Here is a 19,496-nt window from a genome sequence, read left to right on the forward strand (position 1 = left end):
GCCAGGATCTACTGCTCTTTGGTCAAGTCACACTTGAAAGGGACCAAAACACCAAGGTGGCCAGCACTTTGACACTCTGCTGTCAGTTTCTGAAACCAAACTTATATGATTTCTTGGTAGGCTAAGTTTTGTATTGACAACTCTTTTAAAAGTGTACTCTCTCAGATACCTGCATTTAATTATTTACACCAAATGTATTATTTATTACAACCAAAATTAACACTAGCAAACAGTTCTCTATTGCATCCTTGACAATGGAGCATTGTGCTTGCTGAGCAGTGTCAAATTGTCAAGACACTCAGCGATTTGGTGACTGTTTTCAGAAATATTTGCATCATCTACACAAACTGTTGGAGAGTGTAGAAATCTGCTACCGTACAAAGGAACCACAACAGAGTTTTTAGTACAGCACCATATACCTCCTTGCCCGAATTTTACCTAGTGACTGCCAACAACTTCCAGCAACCATTCACCAACTGGTTGGAGAACATAGATTAATGAACAAAGGCCACTTACCAGTCTCTAGGGCATAGCTAATAAGAACAGTTTATTGTTAATTCTGTTGTGTTCAATTTCATGTTAGGTCAGTGTGCATCTGAATTGAACAAAAACATTCTCAAGTCTTTCTTCGTTCGCATTAGAAAAATTTATTTTGGTCATTTTCTCACAGTCATTTTGACAGTTCTGTTTGATGAAAAATTCAACTTTGACTTGGCTTTTTATCATTTTAGGATCACGTAGGAGTATGCTCAGTAATGGTTGGTGGTTTTTATTTATTTTTTCTTAGCAGAGGATAAATGGAGAGCAGTGTTGAGCAGTCAGGAGGTTCACACCACTTTGTTGTGCAGGCTGGATTGTGTGCCTGCACTGTGATACCAGCTACACACCTTCAAAGTTAATGTCGCCAACCTGAAAGGAAAGTTATAGAAATATTATCTTATTTTGAGTAATCTGGTGATATTTAGAATATTAATGAGCTAAATTCAATAAGTGAACATTTAAAAAGTTGAAAATAAGAGAAAACCCACAAACCTGAACATGAGGCGGGGCGCTGAGCACGTATGTGACAGCACTGGCAATGTCTTTTGGTTCCAAAGGCTGTCAGAGAAGTGAAAAATGCTTGATAACTTTTATCAGAGAAATCATATTAACAGTCTATAAACTGTGAGATTAATAATTATACCCTAAATTCACGGTACAGAGCAGCTACTTTTTCAGGTTCATCGGGGTGGAGCCGTGATGCAAATTCTGTGTCCACTAAACCAGGAGAAATGCTCTGTAAATAACAAAACAAAAACAAAGGTAAAAGAAGTGTGATTGTGTGTCAACTTCGGAAAGTATTGTAAATGTGTCTCATAGCAGCTGATATTGGTTTTAAGGGCACTTTTTGGGTTTATCAGTGTTCTTTAAAACCTTACCGTGGCTCTGATATGAGTTTTTTCTGCACGCAGCTCCTGCCTCAGGCCCTCAGTCAGCGCGGTTACAGCGAACTTGGTCACCGTGTAGAAATGTAAATCGGGAAAGGGATAGACATGATGTCCACCCACACTACAACAGAAGAACATTTCACTAGGTCAGCATTTACCAACATATTTTTTATCTGATTTCAGGATCACACCTGTGTTTTATCCTTGGAGGAGGAGTCCTCTTTACCAAAGAAATGAAAAGAGTCCGCGCCACTGGCATCTTAATAAAATGTCACCCTCTTCCTCCTCACCTCAAACTCATCTACTGAACTGAATTCCAGGCTTGAATATACAAAAATGTGCACAAATATGCCTATTTATTCCCAATATTAGGAATAAAGGCAAATCATTTCATTCTCACTATTGAAAACTTCACAGTTTCCATTCACTTCAGGTTAAGAGTCTTGGCATCATCCTAGACAGCTCACTATCCTATAAATCTCACATTAATGATCTCACTTGTTCTGCCTATTTCCATCTACGCAACACTGACTGATTGTATCCTTCTCTTTCCACCCAGTCTGTATCCTTTCTTGATCATAGTATAGTTACATCCCACACTGTCTATTGTAATTCTCTCTTGCATGGTTTCCCCCAAAAATCCCTCCATAAGCTTCAACTGGTTCAAAACTGCGCTGCCCACATACCAGCACATCATCCATATCCTTCAGGAATGTCATTGGCTCCCTATGAAATTCTGAATGGTATACAAGTTTCATCTGATTAACTTCAAGACCCTTCATAACCTTGTTCCTCCTTACCTTTCTGACCTGTCAAGCACTACCTCTTCTGCCCGCTCACTTCGATCTTCTTCTTCTATCCAGCTTGCCTTCTTTCCCCCTCAGCACCATGGGAAGCAGAGCTTTTAGCTGCTCTGCTCCCAGCCTGTGGAACTCTCTACCTCCAGATATAAGAAACACTGGTTCTCTCCCCCAGTTGAAATCTCAACTTAAAACCTCTCTGTTCAAGTCTGCATGTTCGCTGTGAACTTATTGTTTGTATATTTTATCTTGTTCTTTTGATTGTTCTTTGTTTGCCATTAGTGTTACCAACAGAAGCTCATAATCTCAATCGGAATCTGAGCATGATTATATTCAAAGATATTTGAAAGATGTTTAAATCATCAGACTTCACAGGCATGGCCGTCGTTGATCATCAGTAAATAAAACTGCACCTGTTTATGTTTATGATGTGTCCATCATCCACATTTCTCTCTTTCATTGACTGATAAGCTTCACGTGCACAGATGCTCAGTGCAAGAACGTTTACCTGCAAGAAACCATGCAGAAATATAAAAAGTAAAAATTATTATAATTATTATTATTATTCTAATGGGCTAAATTGTTTTTGATGTTTTGCTGCTGTAACAGAATAATTCCCCAACATTTAGAGCTACATAAAAGTGATAATTTTATTTCATTCAATATTCTGCAAAGAAAACATTCCAGTGAATGTATTTCCACATACCGCACACAAAATATTATTGAAGTCTAAATCAAGATAATTATGTTTTCTAAAATATCTGAGCTCTTACGTCCATCATGTTCTTCCATCCGCTGCTTTTGCCATTTAGCAGCGGCTCTGGGTGAGCCAAGCCAGCGTTGTTGATGCAGACGTCCACGCCTTTGTGCTGCTCTTTGATCGCTGCAAACATGGCCAGAATCTCCTCCTCTTTGGTCAAGTCGCACTTGAAAGGCATCAAAACACCAGGATGGCCGGCGCTTTGACACTCTGCTGCCAGTTTCTGAAACCAAAAGGAAATGGCAGATGATAAGCTTTAAGATTAGAAAGGTAAGAATCAAGATTAAGATCTGCGTTTTTATTAATTTCTTATTTTTAGTGAAAACTGTAGAGACAAGAAAAAATAAAATAAAACTGAAATTCAGATGTTTGTCATCAGTTCAGTTGTGTCCAGCCTTCTTTTTCTGTAATGGAATAAATTGAAATTGAAAGTGTTGTGCCACATCTATCAATGAATCTATTGATCATCTATCAATAATCAAGTTTTACACACAGTCTGTATTGCCGTGCGACAATGACTGACCTGTTGTAAAACAGGTTTAATTACAGTTAAATAAAACGACTTATGTAAGCCTGACACAGCTGGAAGATCTTGTGTAAAATATACTTTGCACTCTCGCAGAAAGTCTGAGTTTTCATTCTGACATAATTAAAAATGATTTGCATATCAAAAATTATATGAGTCTTTCACTTCAGAACAAACCTGTATTTTTCCAACATCTCTCGCGCAGCCCACCACTTTCATACCGAGTCGGACCAGCTCTACGGCTATAGCCGCCCCAATGCCGACCGAGGCTCCGGTCACCAGAGCCACTCTGCCCCGCCAGCGCTCCATCACATACAGTCGTAACCAGCTCACGCACCAAAAGTATGAAGAGAGGGACGTGCCAAGATAGATATCCCCGACAGAATTAGTTTCCTCTGCGTCTGAGCGCGCACCAGGTAGGGAGAACGGATCCCGTTGACTCCGCCTCCATTCCAACCAACTCGACGTAGAAACAGTGACGAACTGTCAAAAACCTAAAGACGGGTGTCGTTACATTACTGTTCAGTTTGTGGGTTACAACCGAAAATGATACGTTTATTGTTCTCATGTGTTATCAGCAGTGTTGATCAAGTTACGTGAAAATAGTAAGTAGTTACTAATTACTGATTACTTATTTTTAAAAGTAAATAGTTACTTTGTTACTTAGTTAGAATTAGGTTAGGGTAGAAACAAACTTACATAAACGATCCATATAAAATAAAAAAACTACACCAAACATTGTTACATAATTATACTGATAAAAATGAACTTTGACACAGAGTCATGTGTACAGAGTTATAATGGATGATGATTTGGAACTCGGTTATAGAGTAACATAAACTGGCTGCTCGCCCAGTTTCTTGGTGTCATCTCAGCATGACACAGCAGAAAAACCTCATTATCATTAACTTAATTTATTATTATTTGTGGCAGTAGTATTAGTTGCAGCAGTTGGAGTATTTTAAATTGGATTTCTCTTTTAGGAACAGTTGTGGAGAAAAGACATGTTGAGTTTGTCTGTAGACTGACATACATGCTTTCTCTTCTCTGATAGCTTCTAGAAAAAAAACAGATGTTGCCAGTGCCATCATAATATGTGCTCAGCGCCTCTCTGCATTTTCAGAGTCGTGATTTTCTCTTGTTTCATGCTTTTTACTGTGACTTATTGAACTTTCCTTTTAATTGCATTTTAAACACAAACACTTTACTCATATTAAGATAACACTGGTATAAACATGGCAATACTGATGTATGGAATTTAAATCATGGCTGGTTCTTCATGAAGAGCACAAAATGTCCCAAGAAAACATACCTCTGAAGATCATCACTATTTTGCATTTCAAAGCTCTGCTTTTACTTCCATTACAGTGTTAACCACTACAGGTCATAGTACAGTCGTGGCCAGGATCTACTGCTCTTTGGTCAAGTCACACTTGAAAGGGACCAAAACACCAAGGTGGCCAGCACTTTGACACTCTGCTGTCAGTTTCTGAAACCAAACTTATATGATTTCTTGGTAGGCTAAGTTTTGTATTGACAACTCTTTTAAAAGTGTACTCTCTCAGATACCTGCATTTAATTATTTACACCAAATGTATTATTTATTACAACCAAAATTAACACTAGCAAACAGTTCTCTATTGCATCCTTGACAATGGAGCATTGTGCTTGCTGAGCAGTGTCAAATTGTCAAGACACTCAGCGATTTGGTGACTGTTTTCAGAAATATTTGCATCATCTACACAAACTGTTGGAGAGTGTAGAAATCTGCTACCGTACAAAGGAACCACAACAGAGTTTTTAGTACAGCACCATATACCTCCTTGCCCGAATTTTACCTAGTGACTGCCAACAACTTCCAGCAACCATTCACCAACTGGTTGGAGAACATAGATTAATGAACAAAGGCCACTTACCAGTCTCTAGGGCATAGCTAATAAGAACAGTTTATTGTTAATTCTGTTGTGTTCAATTTCATGTTAGGTCAGTGTGCATCTGAATTGAACAAAAACATTCTCAAGTCTTTCTTCGTTCGCATTAGAAAAATTTATTTTGGTCATTTTCTCACAGTCATTTTGACAGTTCTGTTTGATGAAAAATTCAACTTTGACTTGGCTTTTTATCATTTTAGGATCACGTAGGAGTATGCTCAGTAATGGTTGGTGGTTTTTATTTATTTTTTCTTAGCAGAGGATAAATGGAGAGCAGTGTTGAGCAGTCAGGAGGTTCACACCACTTTGTTGTGCAGGCTGGATTGTGTGCCTGCACTGTGATACCAGCTACACACCTTCAAAGTTAATGTCGCCAACCTGAAAGGAAAGTTATAGAAATATTATCTTATTTTGAGTAATCTGGTGATATTTAGAATATTAATGAGCTAAATTCAATAAGTGAACATTTAAAAAGTTGAAAATAAGAGAAAACCCACAAACCTGAACATGAGGCGGGGCGCTGAGCACGTATGTGACAGCACTGGCAATGTCTTTTGGTTCCAAAGGCTGTCAGAGAAGTGAAAAATGCTTGATAACTTTTATCAGAGAAATCATATTAACAGTCTATAAACTGTGAGATTAATAATTATACCCTAAATTCACGGTACAGAGCAGCTACTTTTTCAGGTTCATCGGGGTGGAGCCGTGATGCAAATTCTGTGTCCACTAAACCAGGAGAAATGCTCTGTAAATAACAAAACAAAAACAAAGGTAAAAGAAGTGTGATTGTGTGTCAACTTCGGAAAGTATTGTAAATGTGTCTCATAGCAGCTGATATTGGTTTTAAGGGCACTTTTTGGGTTTATCAGTGTTCTTTAAAACCTTACCGTGGCTCTGATATGAGTTTTTTCTGCACGCAGCTCCTGCCTCAGGCCCTCAGTCAGCGCGGTTACAGCGAACTTGGTCACCGTGTAGAAATGTAAATCGGGAAAGGGATAGACATGATGTCCACCCACACTACAACAGAAGAACATTTCACTAGGTCAGCATTTACCAACATATTTTTTATCTGATTTCAGGATCACACCTGTGTTTTATCCTTGGAGGAGGAGTCCTCTTTACCAAAGAAATGAAAAGAGTCCGCGCCACTGGCATCTTAATAAAATGTCACCCTCTTCCTCCTCACCTCAAACTCATCTACTGAACTGAATTCCAGGCTTGAATATACAAAAATGTGCACAAATATGCCTATTTATTCCCAATATTAGGAATAAAGGCAAATCATTTCATTCTCACTATTGAAAACTTCACAGTTTCCATTCACTTCAGGTTAAGAGTCTTGGCATCATCCTAGACAGCTCACTATCCTATAAATCTCACATTAATGATCTCACTTGTTCTGCCTATTTCCATCTACGCAACACTGACTGATTGTATCCTTCTCTTTCCACCCAGTCTGTATCCTTTCTTGATCATAGTATAGTTACATCCCACACTGTCTATTGTAATTCTCTCTTGCATGGTTTCCCCCAAAAATCCCTCCATAAGCTTCAACTGGTTCAAAACTGCGCTGCCCACATACCAGCACATCATCCATATCCTTCAGGAATGTCATTGGCTCCCTATGAAATTCTGAATGGTATACAAGTTTCATCTGATTAACTTCAAGACCCTTCATAACCTTGTTCCTCCTTACCTTTCTGACCTGTCAAGCACTACCTCTTCTGCCCGCTCACTTCGATCTTCTTCTTCTATCCAGCTTGCCTTCTTTCCCCCTCAGCACCATGGGAAGCAGAGCTTTTAGCTGCTCTGCTCCCAGCCTGTGGAACTCTCTACCTCCAGATATAAGAAACACTGGTTCTCTCCCCCAGTTGAAATCTCAACTTAAAACCTCTCTGTTCAAGTCTGCATGTTCGCTGTGAACTTATTGTTTGTATATTTTATCTTGTTCTTTTGATTGTTCTTTGTTTGCCATTAGTGTTACCAACAGAAGCTCATAATCTCAATCGGAATCTGAGCATGATTATATTCAAAGATATTTGAAAGATGTTTAAATCATCAGACTTCACAGGCATGGCCGTCGTTGATCATCAGTAAATAAAACTGCACCTGTTTATGTTTATGATGTGTCCATCATCCACATTTCTCTCTTTCATTGACTGATAAGCTTCACGTGCACAGATGCTCAGTGCAAGAACGTTTACCTGCAAGAAACCATGCAGAAATATAAAAAGTAAAAATTATTATAATTATTATTATTATTCTAATGGGCTAAATTGTTTTTGATGTTTTGCTGCTGTAACAGAATAATTCCCCAACATTTAGAGCTACATAAAAGTGATAATTTTATTTCATTCAATATTCTGCAAAGAAAACATTCCAGTGAATGTATTTCCACATACCGCACACAAAATATTATTGAAGTCTAAATCAAGATAATTATGTTTTCTAAAATATCTGAGCTCTTACGTCCATCATGTTCTTCCATCCGCTGCTTTTGCCATTTAGCAGCGGCTCTGGGTGAGCCAAGCCAGCGTTGTTGATGCAGACGTCCACGCCTTTGTGCTGCTCTTTGATCGCTGCAAACATGGCCAGAATCTCCTCCTCTTTGGTCAAGTCGCACTTGAAAGGCATCAAAACACCAGGATGGCCGGCGCTTTGACACTCTGCTGCCAGTTTCTGAAACCAAAAGGAAATGGCAGATGATAAGCTTTAAGATTAGAAAGGTAAGAATCAAGATTAAGATCTGCGTTTTTATTAATTTCTTATTTTTAGTGAAAACTGTAGAGACAAGAAAAAATAAAATAAAACTGAAATTCAGATGTTTGTCATCAGTTCAGTTGTGTCCAGCCTTCTTTTTCTGTAATGGAATAAATTGAAATTGAAAGTGTTGTGCCACATCTATCAATGAATCTATTGATCATCTATCAATAATCAAGTTTTACACACAGTCTGTATTGCCGTGCGACAATGACTGACCTGTTGTAAAACAGGTTTAATTACAGTTAAATAAAACGACTTATGTAAGCCTGACACAGCTGGAAGATCTTGTGTAAAATATACTTTGCACTCTCGCAGAAAGTCTGAGTTTTCATTCTGACATAATTAAAAATGATTTGCATATCAAAAATTATATGAGTCTTTCACTTCAGAACAAACCTGTATTTTTCCAACATCTCTCGCGCAGCCCACCACTTTCATACCGAGTCGGACCAGCTCTACGGCTATAGCCGCCCCAATGCCGACCGAGGCTCCGGTCACCAGAGCCACTCTGCCCCGCCAGCGCTCCATCACATACAGTCGTAACCAGCTCACGCACCAAAAGTATGAAGAGAGGGACGTGCCAAGATAGATATCCCCGACAGAATTAGTTTCCTCTGCGTCTGAGCGCGCACCAGGTAGGGAGAACGGATCCCGTTGACTCCGCCTCCATTCCAACCAAATTACTTGAAAATAGTAAGTAGTTACTAATTACTGATTACTTCTCCAAGAAGGTTATCCAGTTACTTTACTGATTACGTATTTTTAAAAGTAATTATTTCATTTTAAAAACATGATACACAACCTGAATACGTTATAAAGCAATAGACCTTTCAGCCCAATTTGATTTTTTCCCCGCATAATCCATCTAAAATTGGATCACTTGAAAAATCCTCTTTTAAAATTTGGTTTTATTATTTTTAATCTTTTAACTTTATGCACATTGCATCAAGCAAAAAGTGACATTATATGGAACAACCTATGACTTGAAGAAATTTGTGTAACATTTAAACCTATTTTGTGCACATTCAGGCATGTAAAATAAACATTTTTTTTGTGTTTATATTGTTTGTCTGTGATTTGGATAACCAAGCCTGTGAGTTTTCATTCCAGCCTGACATAATTAAAAATGATTTGCATATCAAAAATTATATGAGTCTTTCACTTCAGAACAAACCTGTATTTTTCCAACATCTCTGGCGCAGCCCATCACTTTCATACCGAGTCGGACCAGCTCTACGGCTAAAGTCGCCCCAATGCCGACCGAGGCTCCGGTCACCAGAGCTACTCTGCCCCGCCAGCGCTCCATCACAGCTTGGACACCTGCTACACGCAAGAAAGAACCACAAGTATGAAGAGAGGGACGCTGGGTCTCCAGGATAGTCGCCCTTGAGCTCAAACTGTCGTTTAAAGTGAGCCATCTCTCTCTCTATATATATATATTACAGAAAGATGTTGCAAGTCTTGGTGCAGCCTTCACGCCAATGAATGGAAAGCAGTGATTGATTAAACACTTGGTATTCGCTGCACCAAACAGAGATCTTATCTCAAGTTTCCATGTCATATTTGTTTTAGCACTCCCCGCACAGTTCTTTGCACCATGCACTGCCACAATAACATCTACAGAGTAAGTTAGACCTGTTGCTTCACTTTAATGTGCAATAAATCCATCCAACAAGACTTGCATTGTAAAGTTGAACACATAAATGCTGTTTTAACATAATAACGTAGTTTTAAACTGGAATAAACCTGGTCATTTATAAACCAATTGTGAACAGTGAACTTTTCATATTTACAAAAATGGATGATAAATTGTAAATAATTGTTTTCATTTCTTTGCAGCAAGACAAACTAATTGCCCACCCAGTCTCTCTCTCATGTCAGCGTGACACAGCAGAAAAAAACTCCATCATCGCGACAGCATTAGCAGTAGTAGAAGTAGTAGCAGTATTTAATCCGTCATTTAAATATGTCTTTGAGAACGAGATCTCTTTTTGAATACACAAAGACATGTACAGTTTAAGAGTAGACTGGTAAACAGACACACATTATTCAAACACACATTATTTATGCTCTTAAATTCAGAAAAACTTCACTTTACTTTTTAATATGTTTGTGGCAAATCAGTCTCTGTTTAATTTGGTCATCCATGCGCCTCTCCTGCTTAAATCAGCACAGAATGAGAGAGAGATGAGGCACTGAAGGAACTCTGAATTGATATCTATTCAACAGTGAAGATGGTGGTAGAAGTTTATCTTTCAACCATTTTTTCCTCTTCAATCAGATTCCACTGGTGATTCTATACATGCAGCTCCTATGACCAGTACAATTAACTTTAATTTAGATACTGCTTCAAAATAATTGCCCAAATAAGTAACCAGAAGTGTTGCAAGGATGGATGCCAAGTTGTGAGAGTCACTTCTTCAAGACCTTTGGCGTCATACATAACTGTAGCAGTTATTTGCTCTACCTGTGGGTTCATCTCATTATACAAAACAGCCCACCAACAGAATTTGCTATGCACACTACATAAACTTGATACTGTGTTCTCCATAAAGACTGCCTAGTAGGTAAATTTTCCACAATAACTCAAATGCTAGTCCCTGAAAACTTCACAGGCTGACAACAGCTCTTCATCTTTGGTCTGTTTGTGTCAGCATAACTGCCCCTTCACCTAGTACATAAAGGGGGAAAGGTTAATAACTAATAAACAATAGGTGTGTTAGTCATTTTATCTGGTATTGCTCCCTGCAGCTGAGTTTGTAACTACACCGCTCTGTGATAAGATCTGGTAAGTTAATCTCATTTGGTGTTAATTAACAACAGGTGCACTAGAGCGGCAATGGTGAAACAACCCGTGAATTATGGGGTTTCTGTTCAGGGAAACCTTTTGTGGTCGCAAATTTTGAAGCCATCATGATAACCTTCTCCCACCAACGATGTGGAGATCCAACCCTTGTAGATCCAATTAAAATCAAGACACTCAAACAGATGCTCTGGAAAAGAGTAGAATTCTTGGAACAGAGTTTAATACACTGAATCATATAAACAGCAGGAAAAATACATACAGACATTTAGCAAGAGAATTACAAAGCAGAAAACAAGCAAAGCACAGACAGTAGAGCAACACAGAGCCGGACAGAGAGAAACTGTCACGGCGAGTGAGATGAGCCGTGTGGAAAATAAAGGAGGATCCAAACGCAGGCACTTGTACAGGTGTGAGGGTGGTTTATTAAACACAAAAAAAGGAAATGGACAAACGGAGCAAAGCCTGAACTAAACTGGGAACAAACTGACTATAGAACACGAACCTAGACATGAATGAGAGCGGGCGGAAACAGATGACGGTAGACTGCAGGGAAACACACAGATGAAGCACAGTGGAAACACAGACGGACCAGCAACTACAAACACAGAAGACACGACTTAAATACACTCAGAAAATCACAGGGAGATTACACACAGGTGGGAGACACAGCTGGGAATCATTAACGGGACGAGAGGTAAAACTGAACACACTCACATGAGACACAGACCTTCACAATAAAACAGGAACAAGAAACCATCACACTAAGACGCAGACTCGACATTGAGAGACAGACAGAAAATGACACATGGAACTAGACATACTAAGCAGACACAACCGAAGAGCAAATCCTAAACATGAAACCCTAATAATAAACATAATCGACATCATCAACACAACAAGAGAACAAGAAAACAATCCCTGATGGAAAATTAAACCAAAACATTATGAACTCAAAATACTGGGTAGAAACTGACCCAGAACCGTGACAGAAACAGCAGAGGGGAAAAAGTGCTGGGGTGTCTTCTGGTCCCCTAATATATAGGGACCAGTATCCCCGCCCCCTGCTGCTGGGTAACTTTCCCACGTGCCCAAACACAGCTGCAGGGGTCGGGTACAGGCCAGGGCACGGGCAGGGCTCTGGCTGAGGGCCCTGCCCAAAGGGACACCCTTAGATTAACCCTTTGCTTTGCCTTCTGACAATAGGTCACAACATGGTCAAAGGTCACACATTTTCCTAATTATTAAATCTTCACAATCTTATAATATATAATCCTCTTAAAACACTTCAGTGTAGTTGTGTGTGAGAACTGTGTGTGTGAGAACTGTGTGTGTGTGTGTGTGATTATTTTAGCGTGATGTGTTCAGGATCTCTGTTACAATGTTACTGTTTTGGTTGTGCTGCATGAAAGACGTTGAGTGTGTATAAGGGAAGGTTAGTTACCGGAGCTGGAGAGTGAGTTATTCAGGACAACTCTCAGCAGCATTAACTGCCCTGTTACTGTAAAACCTTAATAAACCACTGTGAAGCAAAATGTCTTGTGCTTAAGACTCTACATGAAAGTTAAAATATATATGTTCAGTGCACATAGATATATAGTGTATATAGTTACATAGTTATGCATATCACGCAAAAATCCACCACACTTTCTGACTGTTTTTTCACTAGTTTTACATTTGGCAAATTTCTGTGTCACTGCTGGTAGCAGGAGGCTATACCTGGAAATACAGAGGTAGTCCAACTCCTCCGGGATGGTATATCCAAATGCACCATTGCCAGAAAGTTTGCTTTGCTCACAGCACAGTTTCAAGAGCATGAAAGAAATTCCAAAGGTTGGAAGGTAACGTATTCCGTTACGTTACTCAATGAGAGTAACGTATTCTGAATACTTTGGATTACTTAATATATTATCATGCTGTTTACAACTACGTGAATGTACTATTGCTGTGATTTATTACTGTTACTGAAGGTCTGCAGATCCGAACCGTAGTAAAGGGACCTCTGGCTAATACGGTGGGTTCTGTGTCGGGCTTGTAGCCGAAAACTAGCTTTACTTTGTTGTCTGGGTCAACTTTGCTAGCGAGAGACAGAGAGAGGCATTGAAAGGCTGCTCCAACAGAACTTATTGTTTTTGGAGGAAAACACGAACACGGTGTACAGTCGAGTCTTAATAGCTTACTTACAACTGGGCTCGTCAGGCACTCTTCTTGGCTGCAGTGGTTATTATTATATTTACATGCTTCCAGCTCCCGTTTTTGCTCAATGACAGCTCGTACTTTTTCTTTTTCTCCCTCCCTCGCTCACAGACACATAACGGGTATGGCAGTCCATTCCCCCTGCAGCACGGACTACACTGCCCATGATGCTACATCAGATTGGGGAGATTTTGCTTGAAAGTCTGTAGCAGGTGTCATGCAACTTGGCCGTGAGACCCATCCCAATCTTTACATCAAAGTAGTGTGACTGGCTCTCCTTACTTCTCAACACTTCAGGACGTAATCAGTTCACAGAAGGATAAAATGGAGGAAACTCATCCAGCTGTTTTCTGTCTAATTGTCTTCTTATTAAAGGCCCCTGTGATACCTTTTTACAAGTGTCCTACTGGCCAACTCCAGGAATGCCCATAAAAACACTTTGATTAATGACAGCTTCCTTCTTATTGTAACAGATCTCAGTTGCTGGATAGTATTTAAGCTCTAAGAGTATTTTTACTGTTGAGCAGGTGTTCATTTCATCTGGTTAGAACCTTCGATGAGGATGTCAGTCAGACATAGACAGAGTGTATGTTTTCATCCCTGATGAGAAACTGTTGCATCTTTAATTTGTAGCCTCCTTTCAAAACAGTCTGTGAAACATTTACCATCTCTGTGTTTTTTCCATCTCAGTGAGAAGTTGCAGCATGTCACCTTAATGTACCTTAATGTAAATTTTACTGACTTTATGTACTCATGAAAACACTGTATAACATTTTACTGATAATTTTCACTAAGGAATAAAATAAAAGGATTTTCAGGGAAATTTCTTTCATTGCAGTGCTCTTGTTGTGGTAAAGGATATTTAATGTGCTGTTTGTAATAGGACATTTAAATAAAAATGTCCTGTGGAGAATATCCAGTGCACAAATGTTTATATAAGAATAAAAACAAAGAATATATTTAAGGTAAAAGCAAAATATCTGAAAAAAATATAAAAATCTCAACAAAATTACTTAAATATATTGTAATTAAGGTAAGTATAATACTTTTTTTTATTTTTATATCTGCATAGACAAAACACCCAGAAGAATTACTACAACTAACTAGATAGCCAAGGAAATTCCATCCTGTCTTTGGTTGAATACATATCAGAAAAACTGTCATTTCTTTCAGACACTGCTTACAGCACTTAGCAAATATAACATAAACTGTCAAGGGAGGTGGAAATCATGGAGCAATTGGGTAACTGGGAGGTATCCTGGGGGAACTCCCAGGCCTGGACCATTGCGTTACTGAGCTCCTGGACAGCCTGAGTTGCAACCTGGTGGCATCACATGGACAGAAATATAAGTGTTCTGTTGGTTTTATCTCAGGTAAATCTGGGGCCATTCGGCGGCATCAATTTATGCTCTTTATGTTCCTCATTGCACAAAGGAGCAGATACTTGTCCTGCTAATGTTTTAAGGACCTGCGGCGTTGTCCATGTCTCCTAGAGTAACTGCCTAACCTTCAGTGTTGGGGAGTAACGGAATACATGTACCGCCGTTACGTATTTAAAATACAAAATATGAGTAACTGTATTCCGTTACAGTTACAGTTTAAAAAGGTGGTATTTAGAATACAGTTACTTTGTTGAAATAAATGGATTATATGGCGGTACTTCCCTGTTTCATATTGTCGCGGGTCAGGCCTGTTTGGGTTTTGTTTGACAGCTGCGTGCTGTTGTTCCAGGTGGCAGCGTTACGGTTGCTGTGGTTACAGGGTGATGCTCTCTCTTTGCGTGTTTCCTGGGTGAGAGAGGCCTTTTTGTTGTTGTTGTGATGTAAAGATTGGGATGGGTCTCACGGCCAAGTTGCATGACACCTGCTACAGACTTTCAAGCAAAATCTCCCCAATCTGAAAGAAAAGATAGATGAATGTTATCTTGTGACTAAACTGCTGATATTTAAAATGCAAAAGACAAACATTCAAAAGGTCACAAAAAAGATGAAAATATGAGAAAATCTCAAACCTGAACATGAGGAGGGGCACTGAGCACATATGTGATGGCACTGACAATGTCTTTTGCTTCCAGAGGCTATCAAAGAAGTTAAAAGTGCTTAATGGAATTTTAGCCGAATAATCACATCAACAATTCTGTAGGAATTGTAGGAGTTGAAGGAATATTAATTTTACCTTATATTTAGTGTATAAAGCAGCTGCTTTATCATAATTATCTCTGTAGAGGCGTGATGCAAATTCTGTCTCCACAAAGCCAGGAGAAATGCTCTGCAAAATGACATTATTAATGAGGATCCTTCAAGAAGTACTCTGTGTGCATCTCATAACAGCTGACATTAGTGTTCAAGGTACTTTGCAGCGGTTACAGTGTCTTTCAAAGGCTTACTGTGGCCCGGATATGAGTGTTTTCAGCACGTAGCTCCTGCCTCAGGCCCTCAGTCAGTGCAGTTACAGCATACTTGGTGCAGGTGTAGAAATGTACATCAGCATTAGGAAACACTTGATGACCACACTGGCTGTAACAGACAGAGATTTACAAGCTGCTAATCAAATCAGCATTTACCATCCATCTGTTTTCTTCTGCTTATCTAATTCGGGGTTCTGGAGGATCGGGTACAGCACAGACACGTCCCAAGTCTGTCACAGGGCTAACACAGAGACACAGACACGATTTAACTAAACTAACCCAACTAACTGCATGTCTTTGGATTATGTGAGAAGGTGAGAACTGTTGCACACACAGGGAGAAGATGCAAACTACACAGAGAAAGATGCTGGATTTGAACCCAGAAGTTGTGAGGCAACAGCGTTAACCACTGCACAACCATGCTGTTGTGCTGTAATTTGACAGTTTCTATATAATTTCAAGTAGTTATTTGTGTATTAATTTCATTTGGTTATCCTGCATTTTTCCTTTGATGATTTTCATAGTACACTGAAAAATCTTTTGCTTCTGAGCCGCTAGTTGCCCATGAAAGCACTATGAAGATTTTACTTATGGCTTTAGGATATTGTTATTGACATTTTTCACAGCTGTCTGGCATTTATTTTTATTCGATTAACCAGTAATAAAAGCAATCATTGGCCATAGTGAGTTTAAATCAATTATTTTTATTTATTTAGCCCCAAATCACAACAACGGTGCTTTATATACATAGAGCCTAGAGAGTTGGCAAAAAAAGCTCATAATCTCAATATGATCATGTCTGAGGTATTTGTGTGATGATTAAATCAATAAACTTCACAAGCATACCCATCACTGTCCTTAAGTAAAATAAAACTGCACCTGTTTATGTTTAAGATGTGCCCATCATCCACGTCTCTCTCTTTCCTTGACTGATAAGCTTCACGTGCACAGATGCTCAGTGCAAGAACGTTCACCTGTAAGTAACCAAAGCAGCGAAATAAATGGTAAAGAAAATATTTGGAATTTTGTTTTTCTAAAATAACTCTGAGTCCTTACATCCAACATGTTTTTCCAGGCACTGGTTTTGCCGTTTAGCAGCAGCTCTGGGTGAGCCAAGCCAGCGTTGCTGATGCACACGTCCACGCCTTTGTGCTGCTCCTTGATCACTGCAAACATGGCCAGAATCTCCTCCTCTTTGGCCAAGTCGCACTTGAAAGGCACCAAAACACCCGGGTAGCTGGCGCTCTGACACTCTGCTGCCAGTTTCTGAAAACAAACAGGATATATATACAGTGGGGCAAAAAAGTATTTAGTCAGCCACCGATTGTGCAAGTTCCCCCACTTAAAATGATGACAGAGGTCAGTAATTTGCACCAGAGGTACACTTCAACTGTGAGAGACAGAATGTGAAAAAAAAAATCCATGAATTCACATGGTAGGATTTGTAAAGAATTTATTCGTAAATCAGGGTGGAAAATAAGTATTTGGTCAATAACAAAAATACAACTCAATACTTTGTAACATAACCTTTGTTGGCAATAACAGAGGTCAAACGTTTACTATAGGTCTTTACCAGGTTTGCACACACAGTAGCTGGTATTTTGGCCCATTCCTCCATGCAGATCTTCTCAAGAGCAATTATGTTTTGGGGCTGTCGCCGAGCAACACGGACTTTCAACTCCCGCCACAGATTTTCTATGGGGTTGAGGTCTGGAGACTGGCTAGGCCACTCCAGGACTTTCAAATGCTTCTTACGGAGCCACTCCTTTGTTGCCCGGGCGGTGTGTTTTGGATCATTGTCATGTTGGAAGACCCAGCCTCGTTTCATCTTCAAAGTTCTCACTGATTGAAGGAGGTTTTGGCTCAAAATCTCACGATACTTGGCCCCATTCATTCTGTCCTTAACACGGATCAGTCGTCCTGTTCCCTTGGCAGAAAAACAGCCCCATAGCATGATGTTTCCACCCCCATGCTTCACAGTAGGTATGGTGTTCTTGGGATGCAACTCAGTATTCTTCTTCCTCCAAACACGACGAGTTGAGTTTATACCAAAAAGTTCTACTTTGGTTTCATCTGACCACATGACATTCTCCCAATCCTCTGCTGTATCATCCATGTGCTCTCTGGCAAACTTCAGACGGGCCTGGACATGCACTGGCTTCAGCAGCGGAACACGTCTGGCACTGCGGGATTTGATTCCCTGCCGTTGTAGTGTGTTACTGATGGTGACCTTTGTTACTTTGGTCCCAGCTCTCTGCAGGTCATTCACCAGGTCCCCCCGTGTGGTTCTGGGATCTTTGCTCACCGTTCTCATGATCATTTTGACCCCACGGGATGAGATCTTGCGTGGAGCCCCAGATGGAGGGAGATTATCAGTGGTCTTGTATGTCTTCCATTTTCTGATGATTGCTCCCACAGTTGATTTTTTCACACCAAGCTGCTTGCCTATTGTAGATTCACTCTTCCCAGTCTGGTGCAGGTCTACAATTCTTTTCCTGGTGTCCTTCGAAAGCTCTTTGGTCTTGGCCATGGCGGAGTTTGGAGTCTGACTGGTTGAGGCTGTGGACAGGTGTCTTTTATACAGATGATGAGGTCAAACAGGTGCCATTCATACAGGTAACGAGTGGGGGACAGAAAAGCTTCTTACAGAAGACGTTACAGGTCTGTGAGAGCCAGGGATTTTCCTTGTTTGAGGTGACCAAATACTTATTTTCCACCCTGATTTACGAATAAATTCTTTACAAATCCTACCATGTGAATTCATGGATTTTTTTTTCACATTCTGTCTCTCACAGTTGAAGTGTACCTCTGGTGCAAATTACTGACCTCTGTCATCATTTTAAGTGGGGGAACTTGCACAATCGGTGGCTGACTAAATACTTTTTTGCCCCACTGTATATATATATATATCATATCATATCATATATATATATCATAGCAGTATGAGTAAATTAATCATAATAAGCTCCAGCAGCTCCAGCAGATTTCTTTGTGTACATGTTGTGATCAGCTGACCTGTGCTGTGGCTGTTCTGAGGTTTACTGCTCTTTGTGGATTTGCACAACTCCATTCATCAAGATGTAACCCATGCATATAGACCAATATATACTGCATAAACTATGTTTCTCTTTATTTGTTTCTTTATTTTTTGCTTCTCTCAACTCTTCTTCTTTGAAGCGTACATCAATAGGATTGCCTTATGCAATTTGTTATTGCTCCATCCATTTCGGCTGAAATCGGTTTGGTGCATAGATGGAAATAATAACTCCCCTCAAATGTCTTTATCGTAAACTAATGCACCTGTTTTAAGAATTAAAGTATTTATAATTTATTCACAGTAAAACAAAGGGTCTGTCTGCTCGACAGCCCCAATGTGATGTTCGCCTGACAGAGCTTCACATTAAAAATTCCTTTTCATTAGAGTTTTACATTAAATAATCTCTGTTGAAATCCAGTTTGTTATTTCAGAACAAACCTGGAGTTTTCCGATGTCCCTGGCGCAGCCCACCACTTTCATGCCGAGCCGGACCAGCTCTACGGCTATAGCCGCCCCAATCCCGACCGAGGCTCCGGTCACCAGAGCTACTCTGCCCCGCCAGCGCTCCATCACACACACCGGTAACCTGCTACACACACAAAAGCACCAAAAGTATGAAGTGATGAGGAGTCTTAGTGACTGTGAGCGCTAACTGTCTTGTGCCCGTTAACCATCCATCTATAGATATATATATATTGGAACGTCTTAAGTCTCGGTGCAGACTTCACGAGACGCCAACGAATGGAACGCATTGACTGATTAACCACTTCATTTCAGCTGAATCACTGGCTACAAAGCAAATTCTTTATCAAACATTATCTCAAACTAACATACCATAGTTGTGCC

At 39.8% G+C, this 19,496-nt stretch overlaps 3 protein-coding genes across 4 annotated transcripts; all 3 read right to left on the minus strand.

Moving 5' to 3' along the window:
- Window positions 1-623: 623 nt before the first annotated feature.
- On the minus strand, window positions 624-3,958 carry LOC148098941 (dehydrogenase/reductase SDR family member 11-like). The gene is made up of 7 exons (XM_087851085.1): window positions 3,691-3,958; window positions 3,001-3,210; window positions 2,641-2,735; window positions 1,419-1,548; window positions 1,184-1,276; window positions 1,033-1,098; window positions 624-909 (listed from the first exon to the last, which is right to left on the minus strand). The coding sequence occupies exons 1-7, from the start codon at window positions 3,820-3,822 to the stop codon at window positions 880-882; spliced, it is 756 nt and encodes a 251-aa protein (XP_087707211.1). The 5' UTR covers window positions 3,823-3,958; the 3' UTR covers window positions 624-879.
- A 1,578-nt stretch (window positions 3,959-5,536) lies between these two features.
- LOC148098942 (dehydrogenase/reductase SDR family member 11-like) lies at window positions 5,537-9,528 on the minus strand. 2 transcript variants are annotated; one of them, XM_087851086.1, is made up of 7 exons: window positions 9,382-9,528; window positions 7,914-8,123; window positions 7,554-7,648; window positions 6,332-6,461; window positions 6,097-6,189; window positions 5,946-6,011; window positions 5,537-5,822 (listed from the first exon to the last, which is right to left on the minus strand). In XM_087851086.1, the coding sequence occupies exons 1-7, from the start codon at window positions 9,511-9,513 to the stop codon at window positions 5,793-5,795; spliced, it is 756 nt and encodes a 251-aa protein (XP_087707212.1). In that variant the 5' UTR covers window positions 9,514-9,528; the 3' UTR covers window positions 5,537-5,792. The 2 variants fall into 2 exon arrangements, with proteins under 2 accessions (XP_087707212.1, XP_087707213.1); XM_087851087.1 differs by lacking the exon at window positions 9,382-9,528 and adding an exon at window positions 8,604-8,855.
- Window positions 9,529-14,865: 5,337 nt separating this feature from the next.
- On the minus strand, window positions 14,866-19,252 carry LOC102799348 (dehydrogenase/reductase SDR family member 11-like). The gene is made up of 7 exons (XM_006801501.3): window positions 19,089-19,252; window positions 16,670-16,879; window positions 16,493-16,587; window positions 15,593-15,722; window positions 15,382-15,474; window positions 15,218-15,283; window positions 14,866-15,102 (listed from the first exon to the last, which is right to left on the minus strand). The coding sequence occupies exons 1-7, from the start codon at window positions 19,218-19,220 to the stop codon at window positions 15,073-15,075; spliced, it is 756 nt and encodes a 251-aa protein (XP_006801564.1). The 5' UTR covers window positions 19,221-19,252; the 3' UTR covers window positions 14,866-15,072.
- Between the last annotated feature and the right edge of the window lie 244 nt (window positions 19,253-19,496).

Source organism: Neolamprologus brichardi, chromosome 14 (genome assembly GCF_056152115.1).
Source record: "Neolamprologus brichardi isolate AB-2024 chromosome 14, ASM5615211v1, whole genome shotgun sequence".
Lineage (NCBI taxonomy): Eukaryota > Metazoa > Chordata > Actinopteri > Cichliformes > Cichlidae > Neolamprologus > Neolamprologus brichardi.